The sequence below is a fragment of the Pogona vitticeps genome, chromosome 10 (assembly GCF_051106095.1).
Source record: "Pogona vitticeps strain Pit_001003342236 chromosome 10, PviZW2.1, whole genome shotgun sequence".
NCBI lineage: Eukaryota > Metazoa > Chordata > Lepidosauria > Squamata > Agamidae > Pogona > Pogona vitticeps.
Window position 1 is genome coordinate 16,204,060 of NC_135792.1, and position 18,034 is coordinate 16,222,093.

General features: G+C 40.5%; 1 protein-coding gene across 1 annotated transcript in view; it reads left to right on the forward strand.

The window, feature by feature from the left end:
- Nucleotides 1-1,546: 1,546 nt before the first annotated feature.
- The window catches only part of TERB1 (telomere repeat binding bouquet formation protein 1), a 59,946-nt gene continuing 43,458 nt past the window's right edge, over nt 1,547-18,034 (forward strand). The window contains exons 1-7 of the mRNA XM_078380400.1: nt 1,547-1,609; nt 3,245-3,355; nt 3,485-3,613; nt 8,920-9,051; nt 11,099-11,159; nt 11,243-11,355; nt 11,462-11,584. Of these exons, the coding sequence (XP_078236526.1) occupies nt 1,576-1,609; nt 3,245-3,355; nt 3,485-3,613; nt 8,920-9,051; nt 11,099-11,159; nt 11,243-11,355; nt 11,462-11,584 (703 nt within the window). The 5' untranslated portion in view covers nt 1,547-1,575. The remainder of the gene's footprint in view (nt 1,610-3,244; nt 3,356-3,484; nt 3,614-8,919; nt 9,052-11,098; nt 11,160-11,242; nt 11,356-11,461; nt 11,585-18,034) is intronic.

Consider the following 18,034-nt stretch of genomic DNA (forward strand, 5'->3'; position numbering starts at 1 on the left):
AGACCCACATGAAATGATTTGGCTTTTTAAAATTGAAATTGTGTCTACATTTAATTCTTTCCTATTTTGTTTTGTATTTGTACTTTTTAATCTGCTGGCATTGTGTTTGTTCAGCTGGCACCATGCTTGTGTATATATTATTATTGGCAATTATGTTTTAAATTGGTGGAAGTTAGATGACCAAAGTGGTCAAAGCAATAAAGTATTTGAGCCTGGTGAGCAATGTGGCAGGGTTGGGGTGGGTCCAATGGAACATACAGAGGCAGAAGGCAGCCCCCACTGGGTAGCTGTGCCGCTGTGCAATGTTACCAACTTGCAAGGCTTGTCCAGGACAAGAAAACAGAATTGTAGCAGGCCAAGCCACAGAAAAAGGAAAGTGATGGTTGATCTTTCTTTCTTTCTTTCTTTCTTTCTTTCTTTCTTTCTTTCTTTCTTTCTTTCTTTCTTTCTTTCTTTCTTTCTTTCTTTCTTTCTTTCTTGGCTTGGGAAACACATTTATGGTCTCAACAGATTACAACTGTGTCTTTGGACAGTTCTTACTCTGTGATGTAATGGGACAAAAACTTGTTAAAACCTTATATATCAGTGGGCAAGGAATGCTACTGCTAAGTGCCAGATCGGTAAATGAAAAAACAACAGCTATAGAGACTTGGTTGGATGAAGCTGGGGGTGTCAAACTCACCCAGCCTTGTCCACCAGGTTCTCTGTGCAGCAGTAAGCAAGATCTGGGGGTTGGGGAGGTGTCGTTGCAGTCGTCTTCCATGATACTATTCCATGGCAGTGGTGGTGGTGAAAAATTCATTCTTCTCTGCCACCGCTGTATCTGCAAAGAGTTGCCAAGTGGAAGTCTTTTGTGTGGTCAAGAGCCTAGTATATGCCAGCCCCCAGGAAGAGAATGCAGACCACACAAGAGCTCACTGTGAGATATTTCCACAGCACTTTGCAGGCAGTATTGCTCAGATCTGCTCTGACTTACACTGTAGTTGATACAGGCCCTGTAGATGTAACTGCAGCCCCTGCTTGTTAATGGATAAGTTTCAAATGGCGATGCGGCGCTCGTGCGGGCAAGCTGGAGCGCACACGCAGGTGCAAACGGGTGGCGCAGGGGTGAGTGCACATGGGGGGGGCGGGGGGAGGTCTCAGTGTCCCGGTCTGGCCCAAGCCAGGGACCGGGGCTGGGCTGAGGACCGGGGGTTGGGGATTGCTGTACTAATGTATCTTGTATCAGTCCCACCCAGCCTTCCAATGGGGCCTGGAGATTCATTCTCTTCCTGCTCAGCTGGCCACTCAGCAGTCATGCGGTGAGACACGTCCTCCCACCCCCTGTCTGGAGTGGCCAGCTGAGCAGGAAGAGAGTGGAGCTCTGGGTCCCATTGGAGGGATGAGCAGGACCAGTGCTACAGCAAGACGCATGGGTGGATGGTCCGGTCCTGGGGTAGGATTGACTTGAGCAAATGCAACATATTTTCCTCATTGTTTTAAAACCCTGAAGTACTTTGGTAAAGCAAATGGCACTCATGTTTCCTGTCCCCATTTTTAATTGCAGTTAAATACTAAGAACAAAATTAAGCCAAAATGCAAAGTGGAAGAGAATGGAAAATCCAGTGTGGTAAGTTTGCCAATATTGTTCCATATTTAAAATTATACTTTACTTTTTGTTAGTTTTGGTCAAACCTAAGTGAAAAACTGTGCCTTTTTAGAGAGATCTCCCTGCTCATTTTTCAAGAATTTGTTTTATTTTTCCTTTGAGTCTCTTTTAGTTATCCTAAGGAAATTACATTTGGATCAATTAATGAGGGGGTTATTTCCTTAATGAATCTGTCTTTATATATCTGTCTACAATTCTATGATTCTTTGATTCTAAGCCCCTAAAAGAGACCATTCGGTCATGGCTCTGTGGGAAGAGTCTTTAGTTAGGATGACTCAAAAACCCCTGAACTTTATGTGGTAGGAATTTCCACATCCTGAATCCCTGGTGGGCCAGAAATCTAAACCTAAGAAGAAGATGGCTCAGTAAAAGAAGGAGGCTGTGATTCTGCCAGTCTGTGAGGCCTCCTGCTTTCATCCCTGGCAGAACCAGCAGCCTCAGGATCTCCCACCAATAACTCAGTCAGCTCCAGGTTGCTGGTAGGAGTGCTTTTAATTGAATTTGGTGCTTCCAACACCAGTTCGTTGTCACTGCCCTCCCACACATAGCAGGCTGAGTTTCCTGCAGGAATCCCATGGAAACAATCAGGACTGGGCTTGGAGCCTTTCAGTGAGGGTCAGTAGAGGCGGCTGGTGAGTGTTGGCTGTTGACGCCTCAGAGAACCTCCATCTCGTCTTGTGTTGGCATTTGCACTGCCAGTGACTCATTTGGGTGGGAGTGGGCAACAAGGACCTATCGGGCATCGTGGGTGCCATGCAGCCTGTGGTGCTGGAGCCTTTTCTGGGGCTGGGGTGCTGGAAGACCCTCTTCCCCAGTCTAGGTGCCTAGTAGAGATGGGCACGAGCCTCTGGGAAGCTGGTTGTTAGTTCTTACTAGGTCATTGTCCCACTCCCAGGCCAGCTGTCTGATTGTGCACAGGATATGATCCAGTTCTTCTACTGCAAACTTGCAGGTCTCTTTTTCTTCAGTGAGGGCAGATGCCTGGCAAGGGTGCCAGCAGTTACCCACTCATACCAAACCATAAGGCTTCTAAAGGGAAAAGGCACAAGCCTAAGGAGAAGTCCTGGGGTGTTGTACGCAATTACGGAGAATGATTCCATGAGAAAAGAAGCCTCTGCGAGAGTAGATGTTCTGCTTGAAGAAAAGCTCTTCCTTCCAGGGACACAAGTGCGCCAAGTGGGAGGAGAGCATGGTTACACTATAGAAACATAGCAAGGAAGAGATTGAAGTTTTTTAAGTGTTTAAATTTAGTTTAAAGTCATGTGGTAGTTTCTCTGTCTGTATTGTTTTGGGAAAACATTCCATCTATTTTTAAACTGTGTTGTATATCAGTTGAGGCTTTTAGAATCATTGCACCTAAGGCGTTATCCTGTGCCTGCCCATCCTCAAACTAGCTGCCTCTCACTGCCACTCGCCATCTTAAATTTATTTCAATGTAAGATGGTGCTAGAAGGGAATGAGAGCATACTTTTTGTTTTTATTATGTTTTATGATTGTAAGTTTGTTTAGCACTACCTGAGGAGAAACGATGGGGTAAAATATAATAAATAATATATAATAAAATAATTTGGAAATGTATTTTCTTTATCCTTATAGATGTGAAAACTGATCTGAATTTGCTACTTGAATGTCTGAAATATCAAATGGACAATCCTGCTTCTCAGAAAGAATCCTTGGTTACTATTTATTCCGTTTGTCAACAAAACAGTAAGATATAGAGTACTACAAGTTTAACTGGGTTTCTCTGTGTTTTCGCCCTCTGTTACTGTATGTATTATGACAGAAGTAATGCATTTTTTAAAAGAAAAAACTTAATTCTGTCTGTCTTTCCTACAGGTGATGCAAGTGATTATTTTCGAGAAATAGGTGGTTTGCTCTTTGTTCATAACCTTGCAAAGTCAAGTCTACACAGTATGGTGAAGGAAGCTGCTTTATTTACATTGGGAGGTTTAGCTGAGAATAATGGTAATACACAATTTTATTCTTATATTTTGTTCTTTAAGGCATCATATTTTGTTTCTGCTTATCAATTTCTGCAAGTATGCGGTTTTAAAATATATTTAATAATTTATGAAAGTTATTCTATGTCTGGTCATGTGAGAATTTCTCCAGCTGAGATAATCTTCATAGCTGATAACTGAAACATAACCCCAGATTGAATTGGGGCTGCGGAAGACAAGCAAAATAAGAGGAACAAGAATTTTTAACAGTTAAGAAAATAATTGATAGTAGGAAATTGTGATTGAGTTCACACAATAAAGGAGTTTACTCAGAATTAAACCATACATATAATTAATGATGTCAAGATATTGTTTAGAATATTTATCAATGACTATTGTGACATTTTTAATGTGAAAACAACAAGGAATCTTATGGTACCCGAAAAACCCACAACAACCCGAACCTGAAAACCCCACAACAACCAATCTTATGGTACTTCAGAAACTAACAATTTTAATTTGGGATAAGTTTTATAGACTGTAGCCAACTTTTTCAGATGCATTTATGTGAAGTTGGCTTAACACTAGCATGCAACAACAAAAGGGAAATCAAATAAGCTATGTGAGTTGAACCCCAAAATAGAGATGTGTATTATAACTGGACCACTGAAATATAAAAAACAGGCAAGCTCTGAAGTCTAATAGAACTTTTTTTAGGCTGGACATTTTAATAAATCACCATTCCTTATTTTTTTGATTCAACAGCATGAGAAAATGCTCTTACACTCTGATCTATACAGGCCTACTCTCAAGTCATTGGAATTGAATGTGTATATAAGGCCACAATACTAGAGAACCCTAGTGGCTTGCATATGATTAAATATGCATTGGATTATAATCTAATTACATAAAATAAAGAAATATTGAATTGACCATGCATATTAACATATTAAGTATCATCAAGGATAAGTAAGGGAAGAATTGTCTGATCAAGAAGGTGTCAAGAACAGATGGCAAGAATATGTGGCAGAACTGTATGCCACCAGCAAAGAGGGGCAACATCAAACTGAGGAGGAGAAGGAAATAGAACCAGAACCAGTTATACTTGATAGCTGGTCATGTGGGCAATGAACCATCTGCCAAATAACTAAGCCCCAAGGGTCAATAACATCTCTGTACAATTGCTGAGGCCAATACCAATGGCAATGATCATAATCTCGTGCCAGAAAATTTAGGAAACCAACATAGGGTCACAAAACTGGAAACAACCAGTGTTTATTCTGTTACTAAAAGGGGGGAAATTAAAAGGATTGTTCTAACTACTGCACGTTTGCTCTCATCTCTCACGCTAGTAAGATCTTCCTAAAAATTATAGAACAATGCCTGGCACCAGTCATTGAAATGGAATTGCCAGATGTCCAAGCTGGTTTCCATTGAGAACACCCATGATCACATTGCAAATGTTCTATGAATAATGGAAAAATGCTATTAATATCAAAAGAACATCTACATGTGCTTCATCGATTATAGGAAAGCTTTCAGCTGTGTCCACCATGACAAATTATGGAGAGCCCTAGAAGAGTGTCAGTACTTTTGGTGAAGTTGGTGAAATCACTATATAAAAATCAGGAAGCCACTGACTGCACAAACTCAATATGGAGATACTGGTTTAAGATGGAGAAAGGTGTGCAGCAAGGTTGCATCATGCCACTGCTCTTATTCAACTTGTATGCTGATCATCAGAAAGCTGGAGTTAGAAGAATCTGTCAGGATTTGGCGACAGGAAAATGCACAGAGTTACCGTATTTTTCGCACCATAAGACGCACTTTTCCCCCACAAAACAGGGGGTTGGAAAGTCTGTGCATCTTATGGAGCGAAGAAAACAGATTATATTTTCCTGTTTTCTTCTCCTAAAAAATTGCTGCGTCTTATAGAAAGGTGCGTCTTATGGAGCGAAAAATACGGTAATTGAAGACACACGTTCTTCTTCTTTAGCAAGACGGGTGTATTTACAATATTTACAAGTACAGTATATACAGGCTGGCATCACTTCAGCATGGCAGGAAATCATTAAACAAACCAGCATAGAGGATAACAGCAAATGGTGGAGAGAGAAGAGAAATCTATGAACACACTGTTCACTTATATACATATACAAGGCTTCTTTAGTCCAATCAGAAGACACATGACATCGTCTTCTGCACCTGGGTGTCTTCTCATCTTCAGACATTGCATCATCTTCTCAGCAGTCACAGTGACTCAGCATACACACATCTGTTCACAATGGCAGCTCATTAATAACACATTTATCCAGGTTCAGGCCTATAAAAATTACAATATCCTGACAGAATCAAAATTTGGGGAAAAACTGATGAAAGAAACATCAATAACCTTCGATATGCAGATAATACAACCCTCCTCTCAGAAACCCAGGAAGGTCTAAAGTATCTGATCGTGAAACTCAAAGAAGAAAGCAAGAAGTTTGGCCTGTTTTTGAATATTAAAAAGACCAAACTCATGACAACTGCAAAGAATTGAAACATCAAAACAGTAATTGGTGGAAAGGAGGTTGAATGTGTGGAAGAATTCATCTGTTTATGTTATTTGGTAAATCAAAACGGCAATAGCAGCCAAGAAATAAAACATCTGTGTCACAGAGCAATGAGTATGAATTAAATATGGAAAAGTAAGGATGTCATCTTGATGACTACGTGCAGATTAGTTCACACCACCATGTTCTCCATAACTACATATGGCTATGAAAGTTGGATGATGAAGAAGATGGACAGAAGGAAAATCTATTCTTTTGAGCTATGGTGTTGAAGCTATGTGCTCTTGCACATTCCATGGACTGCAAAGATAATAAATAAAGAAGTGCTGAAGCACTTAAAGCCAGACATGTCACTGGAAGGCAAAATACCAAAACTTAAGACTTAGTTATTTCAGCCATGTCACGCGATCAGTATCATTGGAGAAAGATGTTATGCTAGGAATGGTCATTGGTAAAAGACGAGGATGCCAAATAACATGTTGGTCGGATGCAGTCAAAGCAGACACTGACCAAAATATAAAGCAAGTAAAAGAAGCATTTCAAGATCAGAAATCATAGAGAGAACTGGCTCAGGAATTGCCAAAGGTCAGATATGACTGAATGGTTAATTTGATTTGATAATTAGCATGTCTTTTCAGGAAGGTCATATGCCTGCCTGAAAGAAAGCACAGTTCAGCCCATTCTTAAGAAATCTAATTTAACAATGGATGGCTTGAACAACGTCAAACCTGTTGCTAATATCCCCTTTTGGGGCAAGTTAATTGAGAGGCTTGTGGCAGATCAGTTGCAGGTGTCCTTGGAGGAAACCAATTGTCAGGATCTTTTTCAGTCAGGGTTCAGGCTGTGCCATGGTACTGAAACTGCACGGGTTGTGCTGCATGATGACCTTTTAAGGGAGACCAACAGGAGAAGTACAACCTTGTTGATTCTCTTGGATCTCTCAGATTTTGATACCATTGACCTCAATATCTTTCTGGATAGACTGTCAGGACTGTCAGAATTGGGGATCAGAGATCTCACATTACTCTGGTTCTGGTTCTTTCTTGATGGTCATGGCCAGATGATTCAATTCGGGGACGCTGTCTTGACCCTTTAGGTTATGGGATCCCACAGGGATCGATCATCTCCCCAATGCTTTTTAACATCTATATGAAGCTGCTGGTAGAGGTCATCCAGAGTTCTGGAGTTTGCTGCCATCAATATGCTAGTGACTCACAACTCTATCTTTACTTTGCCTCATCTGCAGCAGATGTTGTCCAGGCCCTTGGGGGCTGTCTAGTATGATAAAGGGCTGGACTACAGATAAAAGATTGAAGCTGAATCCTGACAAGATGGATATCCTGATTTTGGAAGGTTCTCCTGCCTTGCCTGGTTTGGATGGGGTTACACTACTCCTAAAATACCAGGTTTGCAACTTAGGAGTGCTTTTTGCTTCTGCACCCTTGCTAGAACAACATATATCTGTTGTGGTCAGAGCTGCCTTTTTCCAATTTAGGTGGATTGCTCAGTTGTGCCTTTACAGTGGGGTCTCGACTTACGAACTTGATACGTATTGCAAGGTGGTTCTTAGGTTGAAAAGTTCTTAGGTCGAATCTGCATTTCCCATAGGAATGCATTGAAAACCATTTAATCTATATCTGCTCTTTTCTGTCCATAGAAACTAATGGGAAGCTGCTATTCCGCTTTCTGCCACTAGAGGGAGATATTTTTTCTTTTTTCCCTTAGGTTCAGGAAACGAGGAGGAAGGCAGGGAACAGTTTGCAAAGCACTTTAGAAATCTTTTTTTTCAACAAAGCCGATTTTAAATCATGTTTTAAAGCATGTTGTGCTGATTTTTTCAGCACAAAGACACACAGGCAGGCTTTTTAGGTGCTGAGCAAGCCTCCCCAAGCCTCTTCAGAGCCAGCCCATCAGCTGATAGGTGGGGAGAGGAGGCTGCAGGAGCAGGGGAAAATCACAAAATGGCTGTCAGGCTCCCTTCTGGGTGTTGGCTTTCAGCTGTTTCCTGCTCTTTTTCCTGCTGTTTGGGGGCTACCAAGGCCTGGTAAATGACTTTCTTTTATTTATTTTTAAGTTTCTGACCCTTTTCCCCCGTCCAGAAGCCTTTAAGGGGAGGGGACACTTTTTTTCCTGTACGTAACTCGAGGGAAGTTCGTATGTCGAGTCCTTATTTCCCCTATAGGGCGGGTTTGTAAGTTGAATTGTTCGCAAGTAGGGTCGTTCGTAAGTCGAGACCCCACTGTATCTGGACAGGAAATCCCTGCCAGCACTGGTTCCTACACTGGTAATCTCAAAAAATGATTACTACAATGCTGTAATGATGCTGTCCTTGAAGATGGTACAGCTGGTACAAAGTGTGGCAGCCAGGCTGATTTCTTGGGTAGGTAAACTTGACCATATTGTCGATCCTGGCTCACTTGCATTGGCTCCCTGTTACTTTCTGTACCAAATTCAAGGTTTGGGTTTTCACATATAAAGCCCTGATTGGTTTAGGACTTCTTGGTTTGTGATTCAGTAGGGTGTAGTGAGTAAAATAAAACTACATGAATACAATGCCAACATGAGAAACTAGTAACAGAATATGTCAAATTCACATAGTTATTGTTTTTATTGTTATTGTAATTAAGATTAATAGGACTTTTTCCTAGCCAAATTGGTAAAGGTATTGCAGCATTTGTTTAAGATTTTTTTAGTGGGCAGTTTTTATGATATTTGTTTCTCTATTAAATTTTATTCAGTTAATGTTGAACATTAATTTTGCAACTGCATTTTTTTTCAGTGTTCTGCCAACAGATGTTATGTACTTCTGGACTATTTGAAGACCTTTATATATTCTTAACTGATCAGAATTCCAGTGTGAAATTGAAAAGATTGTCTGTTTATGTACTACTAGTGCTGGTTTCAAATAACAGTAAGACTCCCTTCCTCTCCATATATATAATTTAAAGTCACCCAAATACAGTACTGAAAACTAATTTAAATAACAATTTTTAAATATAATAAGCTGGGTTAGACTTCTTAGGATCAATTAAACTCACAGTTCAATACTTGTAAATCCTGTTCTCTAAATTGCATATAAACAAGTTTGTAACTTTTTCTAAATATGTTCCAAATTGCAACAGTAAGTAAATCAGTGCCACGTGTCAGACACATAGATTGCACTGCTATAGAATGAATAAATTTTAAAGGCAATTTGGCAAGATCTAATTTTGGAAACAAAGTATGCATTACACGTGATTTGGGGTAAAATACAATAAATTTTTGTCCCTCTCAACTGGGTTAGTTAGAAGAAGACTGGAAACAATTAAGTGGCTAGCATCTCATATTTCTGTAAGTATCAGTTCCGTAGGCATCATCTCACTATGATACATTTCATATATCAGAAACCCTACTGTTACTTCTCTAATGATTTCTACAGAAAAAAAATTCTCCTTGTGAACCAGATCTTATTGGGTGTCTTATTAAACTAGATGGTCCTCTTGGAGAAACAAGTGGGAACTGTGGCCAGGTCAGCATATTATCATTTCTCTTCAGTCTGGAAACGTTGTCCTTTCTTGGAGAAGTCAAGTGTGGTGACATTGATCCATTCAACTGTAACCCTAAGGTTAGATTATTCTAATCTAATCTATGTGGGGCTCTCTCTGAAGTCAACTCAGAAGCTACAGCTGGTCCAACATGCAACAGCTGGGCTATTGAAAGGCTCCTCATATTGTGATCATATGACACCTATTCTGTGCCAGCTGCATTGGCTGCCAGTGGTTTTCTGAATTCAATTCAAGGTCTTGGTGACTTTTAAAGTCCTACATGGTATGAGACTTACATACCTACTGGACCACCTCAATCCATGTGTGCCCCTGGGTGAATTTAGGTCACCAGGAATGGATCTTCCAATGGTACCAACAATTAAGCTTGTCAAGCTGAAATATATTAGGAAAATATATTTTTCTTTGCTTTGGAATTCTGTTCCTGGGTCCCTGCAAAGTATGACATCCCTGCAGAGAGTCAGGAGGGGATGAAAAGCAGAATTGTTTTGTTGCGTTTTTGGATGTTAAGAAACTCCTCTTGATGGCTGATGATAATTTATTTATTTAATGTATAAAATAAACAGCAAATGGAAAATGTAACACTGATTCTATACCACTTGCAATTGTTGCCAGTGCATTTCCAAAATTGATTGAAAGTAGCAATTGGAATTCCTAAAGTGTTTTGAGACCAATTTAACCTAAAGACCACAGTTATCTGCACTTTACAATAAGTGACGGAGGCACTGCCCAGATACAGACCAGTGAGCCCAAGAACCGAGGCCTTTCTAGTGGTGGCTCTGTCACTATGAAGCTTTTTTCATAGAGAATAGTGTTTGTGTATATTGTTGATTTATTTGAAATCATCATCATTATCATCATCTTCACCATCTTAAAACTGCAGAGTTGTAAGGGACCCTATTTATCACTGAATCCAGCCCCTGTCAAGGAGGCACAAGAGGGGAATCAGACTCCCAACCTCTGGCACCACAGCCAGAGACCTAAACCACTGAATTATCCAGCAGTAGACTAACTAAGTCTTGATGGTTTCAGTTTGCTTTTAATGGAAACTGCTGTTAGTCAACTAGTGGATGGGCTATTGTCAAGTCGGTTTAATGACCGCTACTACTTTATCTTTAGTATTTAAAGTTTTGTTTTCATATTCATGATCTTTGGTTTAGTACTTATTTTTAATTTACAAGCAGATAACAGTTTGTGAATTAAAAACAAACACTAAACCAAGAAGTCTTCAGGATCCAGGCTTTGGGCTTAATTATAAACCATCTCTCCTTAGTTTTACAGATTTGCACAAAAAGAAATATGAGAAAGCCACTTTTGGTAGTGTATCTTTTCTTTACAGTATATCATATCAATGCATCCAGTATGTCAAATATTTCATTTTTAAAAATTATATGTCAGTATATTTTCATTTTATAGAGAGTGGGCAAACAAGTGTCAGAAAATCTGGTTGCCTAGATGTTCTCCTACAATTATTCAGGTAAGGAAACAAAGTTACTGATATCAAAGATATTTTCATACACTTCAATTGCTTTCTCATTATGTTTTATCTCCCCAAAACAGAACAATTCTTTCAGTATCTGAAGTGAATCTTTTGGATCAAAATATTAACCATTATCATCTGTGGTCTTCAGTTTGCAGTACTCTCTGTGCGTGTGTCAATAATCCCCAGAATGGTAACCTTATTTGCTTTCGTTATTTGTCTGCTAGCAAATGTGAGGAAAACACAAGGTTATTTTCAAACACAGTATTAAATATAAATCACTGTTTTCTCATTTACAGAGGACAATCAGAAAATTTGCACTTTGGTTTTTCCACATGCAAAAGACTGGCTACAAAATTGTGTGAAGTCTCAGATAATTCGTCCAATATGCTCATTCATTATGCTCACAGTTGCAAATAATTGTAAGTATCTTACATTGTTGGAATCTTTTGCTTTTCATAGAAGCTTTTACTTTTCTAGTGTGCTTAATCTGCTGCATCTTTTGCACTGAAAAGCAGGATTAGCAACTTTTGTGGCACTTGTGCCTCCACATTTTAGATCGGGGCGGGTAGCTTTAGCCCACTAGATGATTTTGGTCCAGCAAAGAAAATGGTGAAGAATTATAGGAGTATTCTCAAAGGCTTTCACAGCTGGGATCCGATGGTTGTTGTGGGTTTTTCGGGCTGTTTGGCCTTGTTCTGAAGGTTTTGCTTCCTAACGTTTCGCCAGTCTCTGTGGCCGGCAACTTCAGAGGACAGGAGTTAGAACTCTGTGTTCAGATGTAGTGTGTGAGAACCTACAACAACAAATTATAGGAAATCTAATAAAAACATACATGAAAGATTGTAGTTGCCTACCTGGTTGGAATTTGCAGTAGAACCAGCAACTTGCCAGAATAAGTTGAAAAAAATCACGTTTTCCTTACGTTGTTTGGGAATCATCATGAATGTTTTAGTTAAATTGCCACTATAATGAAGGTACATATATTGTTGTACTTCTTACAACGTCTAACAGGCTATGAGAAACTTCCTTTTTAAAATAATCAAAGGCTGCCACTACCAATATTTTCTTCACCTTACGACCTGATCACACTAGTCAAATATACCCCAGTTATACCCCAGTTAGATCATTGCATAAATTTCTGATCACATGACCATGAACAAATAATTTTTCAAGTCAGCTATATACATATTTGTAGTTTACTTCCACGTCACTGGGAGTGTTGTGTAATTTTTTTCCAATGACATATCAGATCATTCCTTACTCGCATTACATGTGTGACCATCCCTATTGGTTCCTTTCTACTAACAAGTCCCTGGGGAAAGCAGCCACCATTATTGCCATGCAGCTGCCCTGTAATTATTTTTAAAAGATATCGTAGCTGGTATATGTTTACATTTGTAAACATATCTCAATGGCTTTACAGCTGGGGAAGTACCCAAACTCTTCCAAGTATGCTAGTGCATTGGTAGGTATTACATCACTCCACTGACTGTCTGGCATGGAAGGGGGGGCTGGGCCCATTATGTGTAATGCATTTCTTCAAGAGTTGCTGGCACCATAGATAAAATGTTCCTGAACGGGAACCCCTTCCCAACATATTGATGTATCAGTAAAATATATAAATTTTTAAAAGTAAGGGGCTGCGCTACCCCAGGAAACAAGAGAGAAAATAAATCAGTTCCACTGTGTAGCAGGCCATAAGATTTCAAATAGGAAGAAATGAATCAGTAATATTAAAATGAATATGAATGCTCTCTATACCATGTGGCTGCGATTCAGTACAACAGAAGTATGGAAAGAATTGTTAGAACTGGGGTACATTTGGCTAGTGTGATCAGGCCCTTAGTCTAAAGACATGGAACTTGGATTTCTGATATTTTTGAGGTGAAGGGAAATATCTGAGAGTTAAACTACAAAAGACAATTCACATTTAGAAGCTGATAGGATGTTTAAGAACATAAGAGCCCTGCTGGATCAGGCCAAGGGCCTGTCTGGTCCATCTTTCTGTATCTCACAGGGGCCCCACCAGATGCCTCTGGGAGCACACAAGACAACTAGATACAGTACCTGTCTCCTGATACAACTCCCCTGCATCTGGCATGTTGAGGTCCCTTCTTTTTTAAGCCTGGAGATTACACATCCCCATCGTGGCTTATAACCTGCGATGGACTTTTCCTCCAGGAATCTGTCCAATCCCCTTTTCAAGGCATCTAGGCCAGATGCCACCACCACATCCTGTAGCATGGAGTTCCGCAGACTGACAACACTCTGGGTCAAGAAATATTTTCTTTTGTCTATTCTCACTCTCCCAGCATTCAATTTACATGGATGTCCCCTGATTCTAGTATTACGCGAGAAGGAAAAGAGCTTCCCTCTATCCACTTTATCCATCCCTTGCATAATTTTATAATTCTCAATCATGTTCCCCCCTCAGGCGCCTTTTCTCTAGACCAGGGGTGTCCACCTTTCACCTTCCCTGGGCCACATTAGAAGATGAAAATTTGGTTTGGGCCGCAACTACATTTGCTTTGGGCCACATGGGGGGCAGCCTTAGCCGTCCTCCGCAGCCCCGCTCCAAGCACGCTTACGAGCAGCTGCGATCTCAGACAGGAGGGGGTCCACCTATTGACGGGGATGGCGCAATGCAGTCATGCAGCCCCCCTGTCCCCTCCCCTCGCACTCCTTTCTTCCTTCTGTCTCTCCCCCTCTACTGTTGTGACAGCCCCAGCCATATTCCGGCCGCAAGCGACAGCAGTGTAACTTGAAACTTTGGAATTTCTTTAAAAATAAAAAAATTGCACTGGGCCGCATTACGAGCTGACCTGGGCCGCATGCGGCCCTCGGGCCACAGGTTGGACAAGCCTGCTCTAGACTAAAGAGCCCCAAACGCTGTAGCCTTGCCTCATAAGGGAGGTACCCCAGCCCAGTCATCATTTTAGTCGCTCTCTTCTGCACCATTTCCAGTTCCACAATGTCTTTTTTGAGGTGCGACGACCAGAACTGTACGCAATACTTCAGGTGCGGCCTTATCAGCATTTTGTACAATGGCTTTATAATGTTGGCTGTTTTATTTTCAATCCCCTTTTGAATGATTCCTAGCATGGAATTGGCCTTCTTCACTGCCGCCGCACAATGGGTTGACACTTTCATTGAGCTTTCCACCAGCACACCAAGATCTCTTTCCTGATCCGTCATGGACAGCTCAGAACCCATCAACTGATCACTAAAGTTTTGATTTTTTTTTTGCCCCAATGTGCATTACTTTACATTTTCTTATACTGAAACGCATTTGCCATTTTTTGCCCATTCTCCTGGTTTGGAGAGATTCTCCTGGAGCTCTTCACAATCCCTTCTGGTCTTCACCACCCGGAAAAGTTTCGTGTCATCTGCAAACTTGGCCACCCCACTGCTTATCCTTGTCCCCTGGTCATTTATGAACAGGTTGAAAAGCACCGGTCCCAGGACAGATCCCTGGGGCACTCCACTCTTCACCTCTCTCCATTGTGAAAATTGCCCATTGACACCTACTCTCTGTTTCCTGGTTCTCAACCAATTCTCAGTCCATAAGAGGACCTGCCCTCTTATCCCCTGACTGAAGTTTTCTCAGCAGCCTTTGGTGAGGGACCATGTCAAACGCCCTCTGAAAATCCAGATGGACAATATCCACTGGTTTGCCTGCATCCACATGTCTCTTGACCTTTTCAAAGAATTATTACCTTTACAGAGCACATCCTGATTTTCCCTCAGCAAGGCTTGTTCTTTTATGTGTTTTAAGATTTTATCTTGGACGAGACTTTCCATCATCTTCCCAGGAACAGACGTTAGGCTAACCGGCCTGTAGTTTCCTGCCCCCCCTTCCATTTTTAAAGGTGTGCCTTCTATCCAATTTGATTTAAAATTCTGGTTACATTTAAATTAACTGACAGAATCACAATCTGATGCTTGCAGAAAGTTGCCAGCTTCTGTTTTTTTATTCGTCCTCATCTCTAATTGGAATGTAACACCTTCACCTAATTCACCTAACTGCACTTATTGTGTGCAGGCATCCTTCAGTCTTGAGAGACTATGGTAATGTGCTCTGAATAGGGGTCTTGGAACAGTGTCTTGTGTGGCTGAGGAGGCCAGTTCAAGAGTGACCATTCCTTCCACACTGAAGACAAATACAATCTGCCCCCTGTCCAGCTCCTTGATTTTGCTGGTTTGGGGACTGCCTCTTTGCCTCGGCCTGCTGCACAAGGGTCTCTTCAAAATGGAGAGGCCATGCTACACCGCCTGCCTCCAGGCTGAATGCTCCAATGTCAAGGTTTCCCATCTGCTGAAGTCCATTCCTAAGGCCTTCAGATCCCGCTTGCAGATATCCTTGTATCACACTTGTATAGTACTTAACATATTACAGTGGTGCCTCACTTAACGATGTTAATTGGTTCCAAAAAAACCATCGCTATGGAAAACATCATTAAGCGAAACACCATTTCCCATAGGAATGCATTGAAAACTGGTTAATCCATTCCAATGGGAACGGATTACCGTCCTTAAGTGAAAATCCTCATAGGAAACATCGCTAAGTGAAACAATGTTTCCCCCAACGGAAAGCCATTCAAAAGCATTGCAGCTGGCTGCAGTGCTTTTGAATGGCTTTCCGATCTCCGTTTTCGCTAATTTTTAAGTGTCTTAAAATGTTTGAAACCTGTTTTAAATGCTTGGAATCGGTAGTCCCCCTTGTGAAACATGTGCAAACTTAATTTGGCTCTGTTCTGAGTCTTCGTTAATTTTTGGTGATTTTTTGTTTTCCCCATTTAAATCCATTGAACTGTCCCTTCAATGGATTAAAATGGGGAAAACAAAAAATCACCAAAAATTAACAAAGACTCACAACAGAGCCAAATTAAGTTTGCACATGTTTCACAAGGGGGACTACCGATTCCAAGCATTTAAAACAGGTTTTAAACATTTTAAGACACTTAAAATGAGCGAAAACAGAGATCGTTAAGTGAAAATCCCCCATAGAGAACATCGTTAAACGATGCGGAAAATTCCTCCAAGAAACACATCGTTAAGTGAATTCTTCGTTAAATGAAGCAATAGCTAAGCGAGGCACCACTGTATCTATTTTTTTAGCTGCACTAGGCTTCTGAATAAATAGAATAAGCTGCCTTGTGCAAGGGACAGAGACAGGATATCAATTAATGAAATAAATTGAATAAATAAACATTATTTTATTTTATTTATTAGATTTTTACTCCGCCCCTCTAGACAATGTCTACTCGGGGCAGCTTACATGGATAAAAACGCAAGAGTATAACATGTATAAAATCATTCGAAATACACTTATAACAATTACAGTGGGGTCTTGACTTGAGAACTTAATCCGTATTGGAAGGCGGTTCTCAAGTCAAAAAGTTCTCAGGTCAAATCTGCATTTCCCCTAGGAATGCATTGAAAACCATTTGATCCGTATCTGCTCTTTTCCGTCCATAGAAACTAATGGGAAGCTGCTATTCTGCCTTCGACCACTAGAGGGGGATATTTTGTTTCTTTTTTTCTTAGGTCAAGAAAGGTTCAGGGAAGGCAGGGAAAATACAGTCCAGGCAGTACCAGGCAGTCTGAAGACTCCCAATCCACTCTCTAAACGCTGGGAGGAGTGAGGAAGCAGACAGGCACCCTTTTCACTGGCCAACAGTTAACTGAAAGTTCAAATTTTGCACTTTTCCTGCCTCCCACATGGTTTTTTTTCAGTTCTCAACTCAAATCTAAGTATGTAAGTCAAGTCAATATTTTCCTATGAGAGCGGTTCTTAAGTCAAAATGTTCTTAACTCAAGCCGTTCTTAAGTCAAGACCCCACTGTAGTTCCAAACAACACAGTACCAAGATGGCATGACTCATGAGGAAAAGAAAAAATATATATATATATATAGAAATCACTTAATGTGACTGGAGGGAAGGCCTGCTTGAATAGCCAAGTCTTTAACTGGCTTTTGAAAACACCCAGACATGTTGTGGGTTTTTCGGGCTCTTTGGCCGTGTTCTGAAGGTTGTTCTTCCTAACGTTTCACCAGTCTCTGTGGCCGGCATCTTCAGACGACAGGAGTAGCACTCTGTCCAGCAGTGCTACTCCTGTCGTCTGAAGATGCTGGCCACAGAGACTGGTGAAACGTTAGGAAGAACAACCTTCAGAACATGGCCAAAGAGCCCAAAAAACCCACCACAACCATTTGATCCCAGCCATGAAAGCCTTCGTGAATACAAAATAAACATTAGTTTATGTCTTTAAATCAATTAGATTTATGAATAAGTTGCCAGTTCATGGATGATACACATTTTTTAAAGTCAGCTTCCTATGTCTAATTTAAAGTGTTAAATAATTCAGGACAAGAAAGAAAGAGCTTAAAGAGCATTGGAAAAACAGCAACAGGCAATTCTAACTCCTTGCAGTGCTTCAAGGCTATACATCTCCTGCCCTGGGAGAGTAGGTTGCCCCCTCCTCGTTATTCTTTCACTGGCAGGCAAAGACAAGCTTTTGGGCCTGTCCGAGCTGCAAAGAAAAAGGTTTTTAACTGCACTTTTCTTTTCTTCTTTAAAACTTTTAAATATGTGTATGTTTATTGTCATTTTTGTTTTTAAAGCATTTTAAATGTAATAATCAATTCTTATTACTATCTGTTTAATTAAATGTTTAATTTTTTAGTTTATATTACTCTCTCCTGACCCAACATTTTGTAACTTTCCTTGGGACACTGAACTGTGGAATAAATAAATAATTAAATAAACATTACAACGTATAATAGATGCATAATCCTCATACATTATATAATGTATGTAAACCATTTTAGAGCAGTAGGCAGAGTTCCCCAAAGCAAACAAAGGAAAA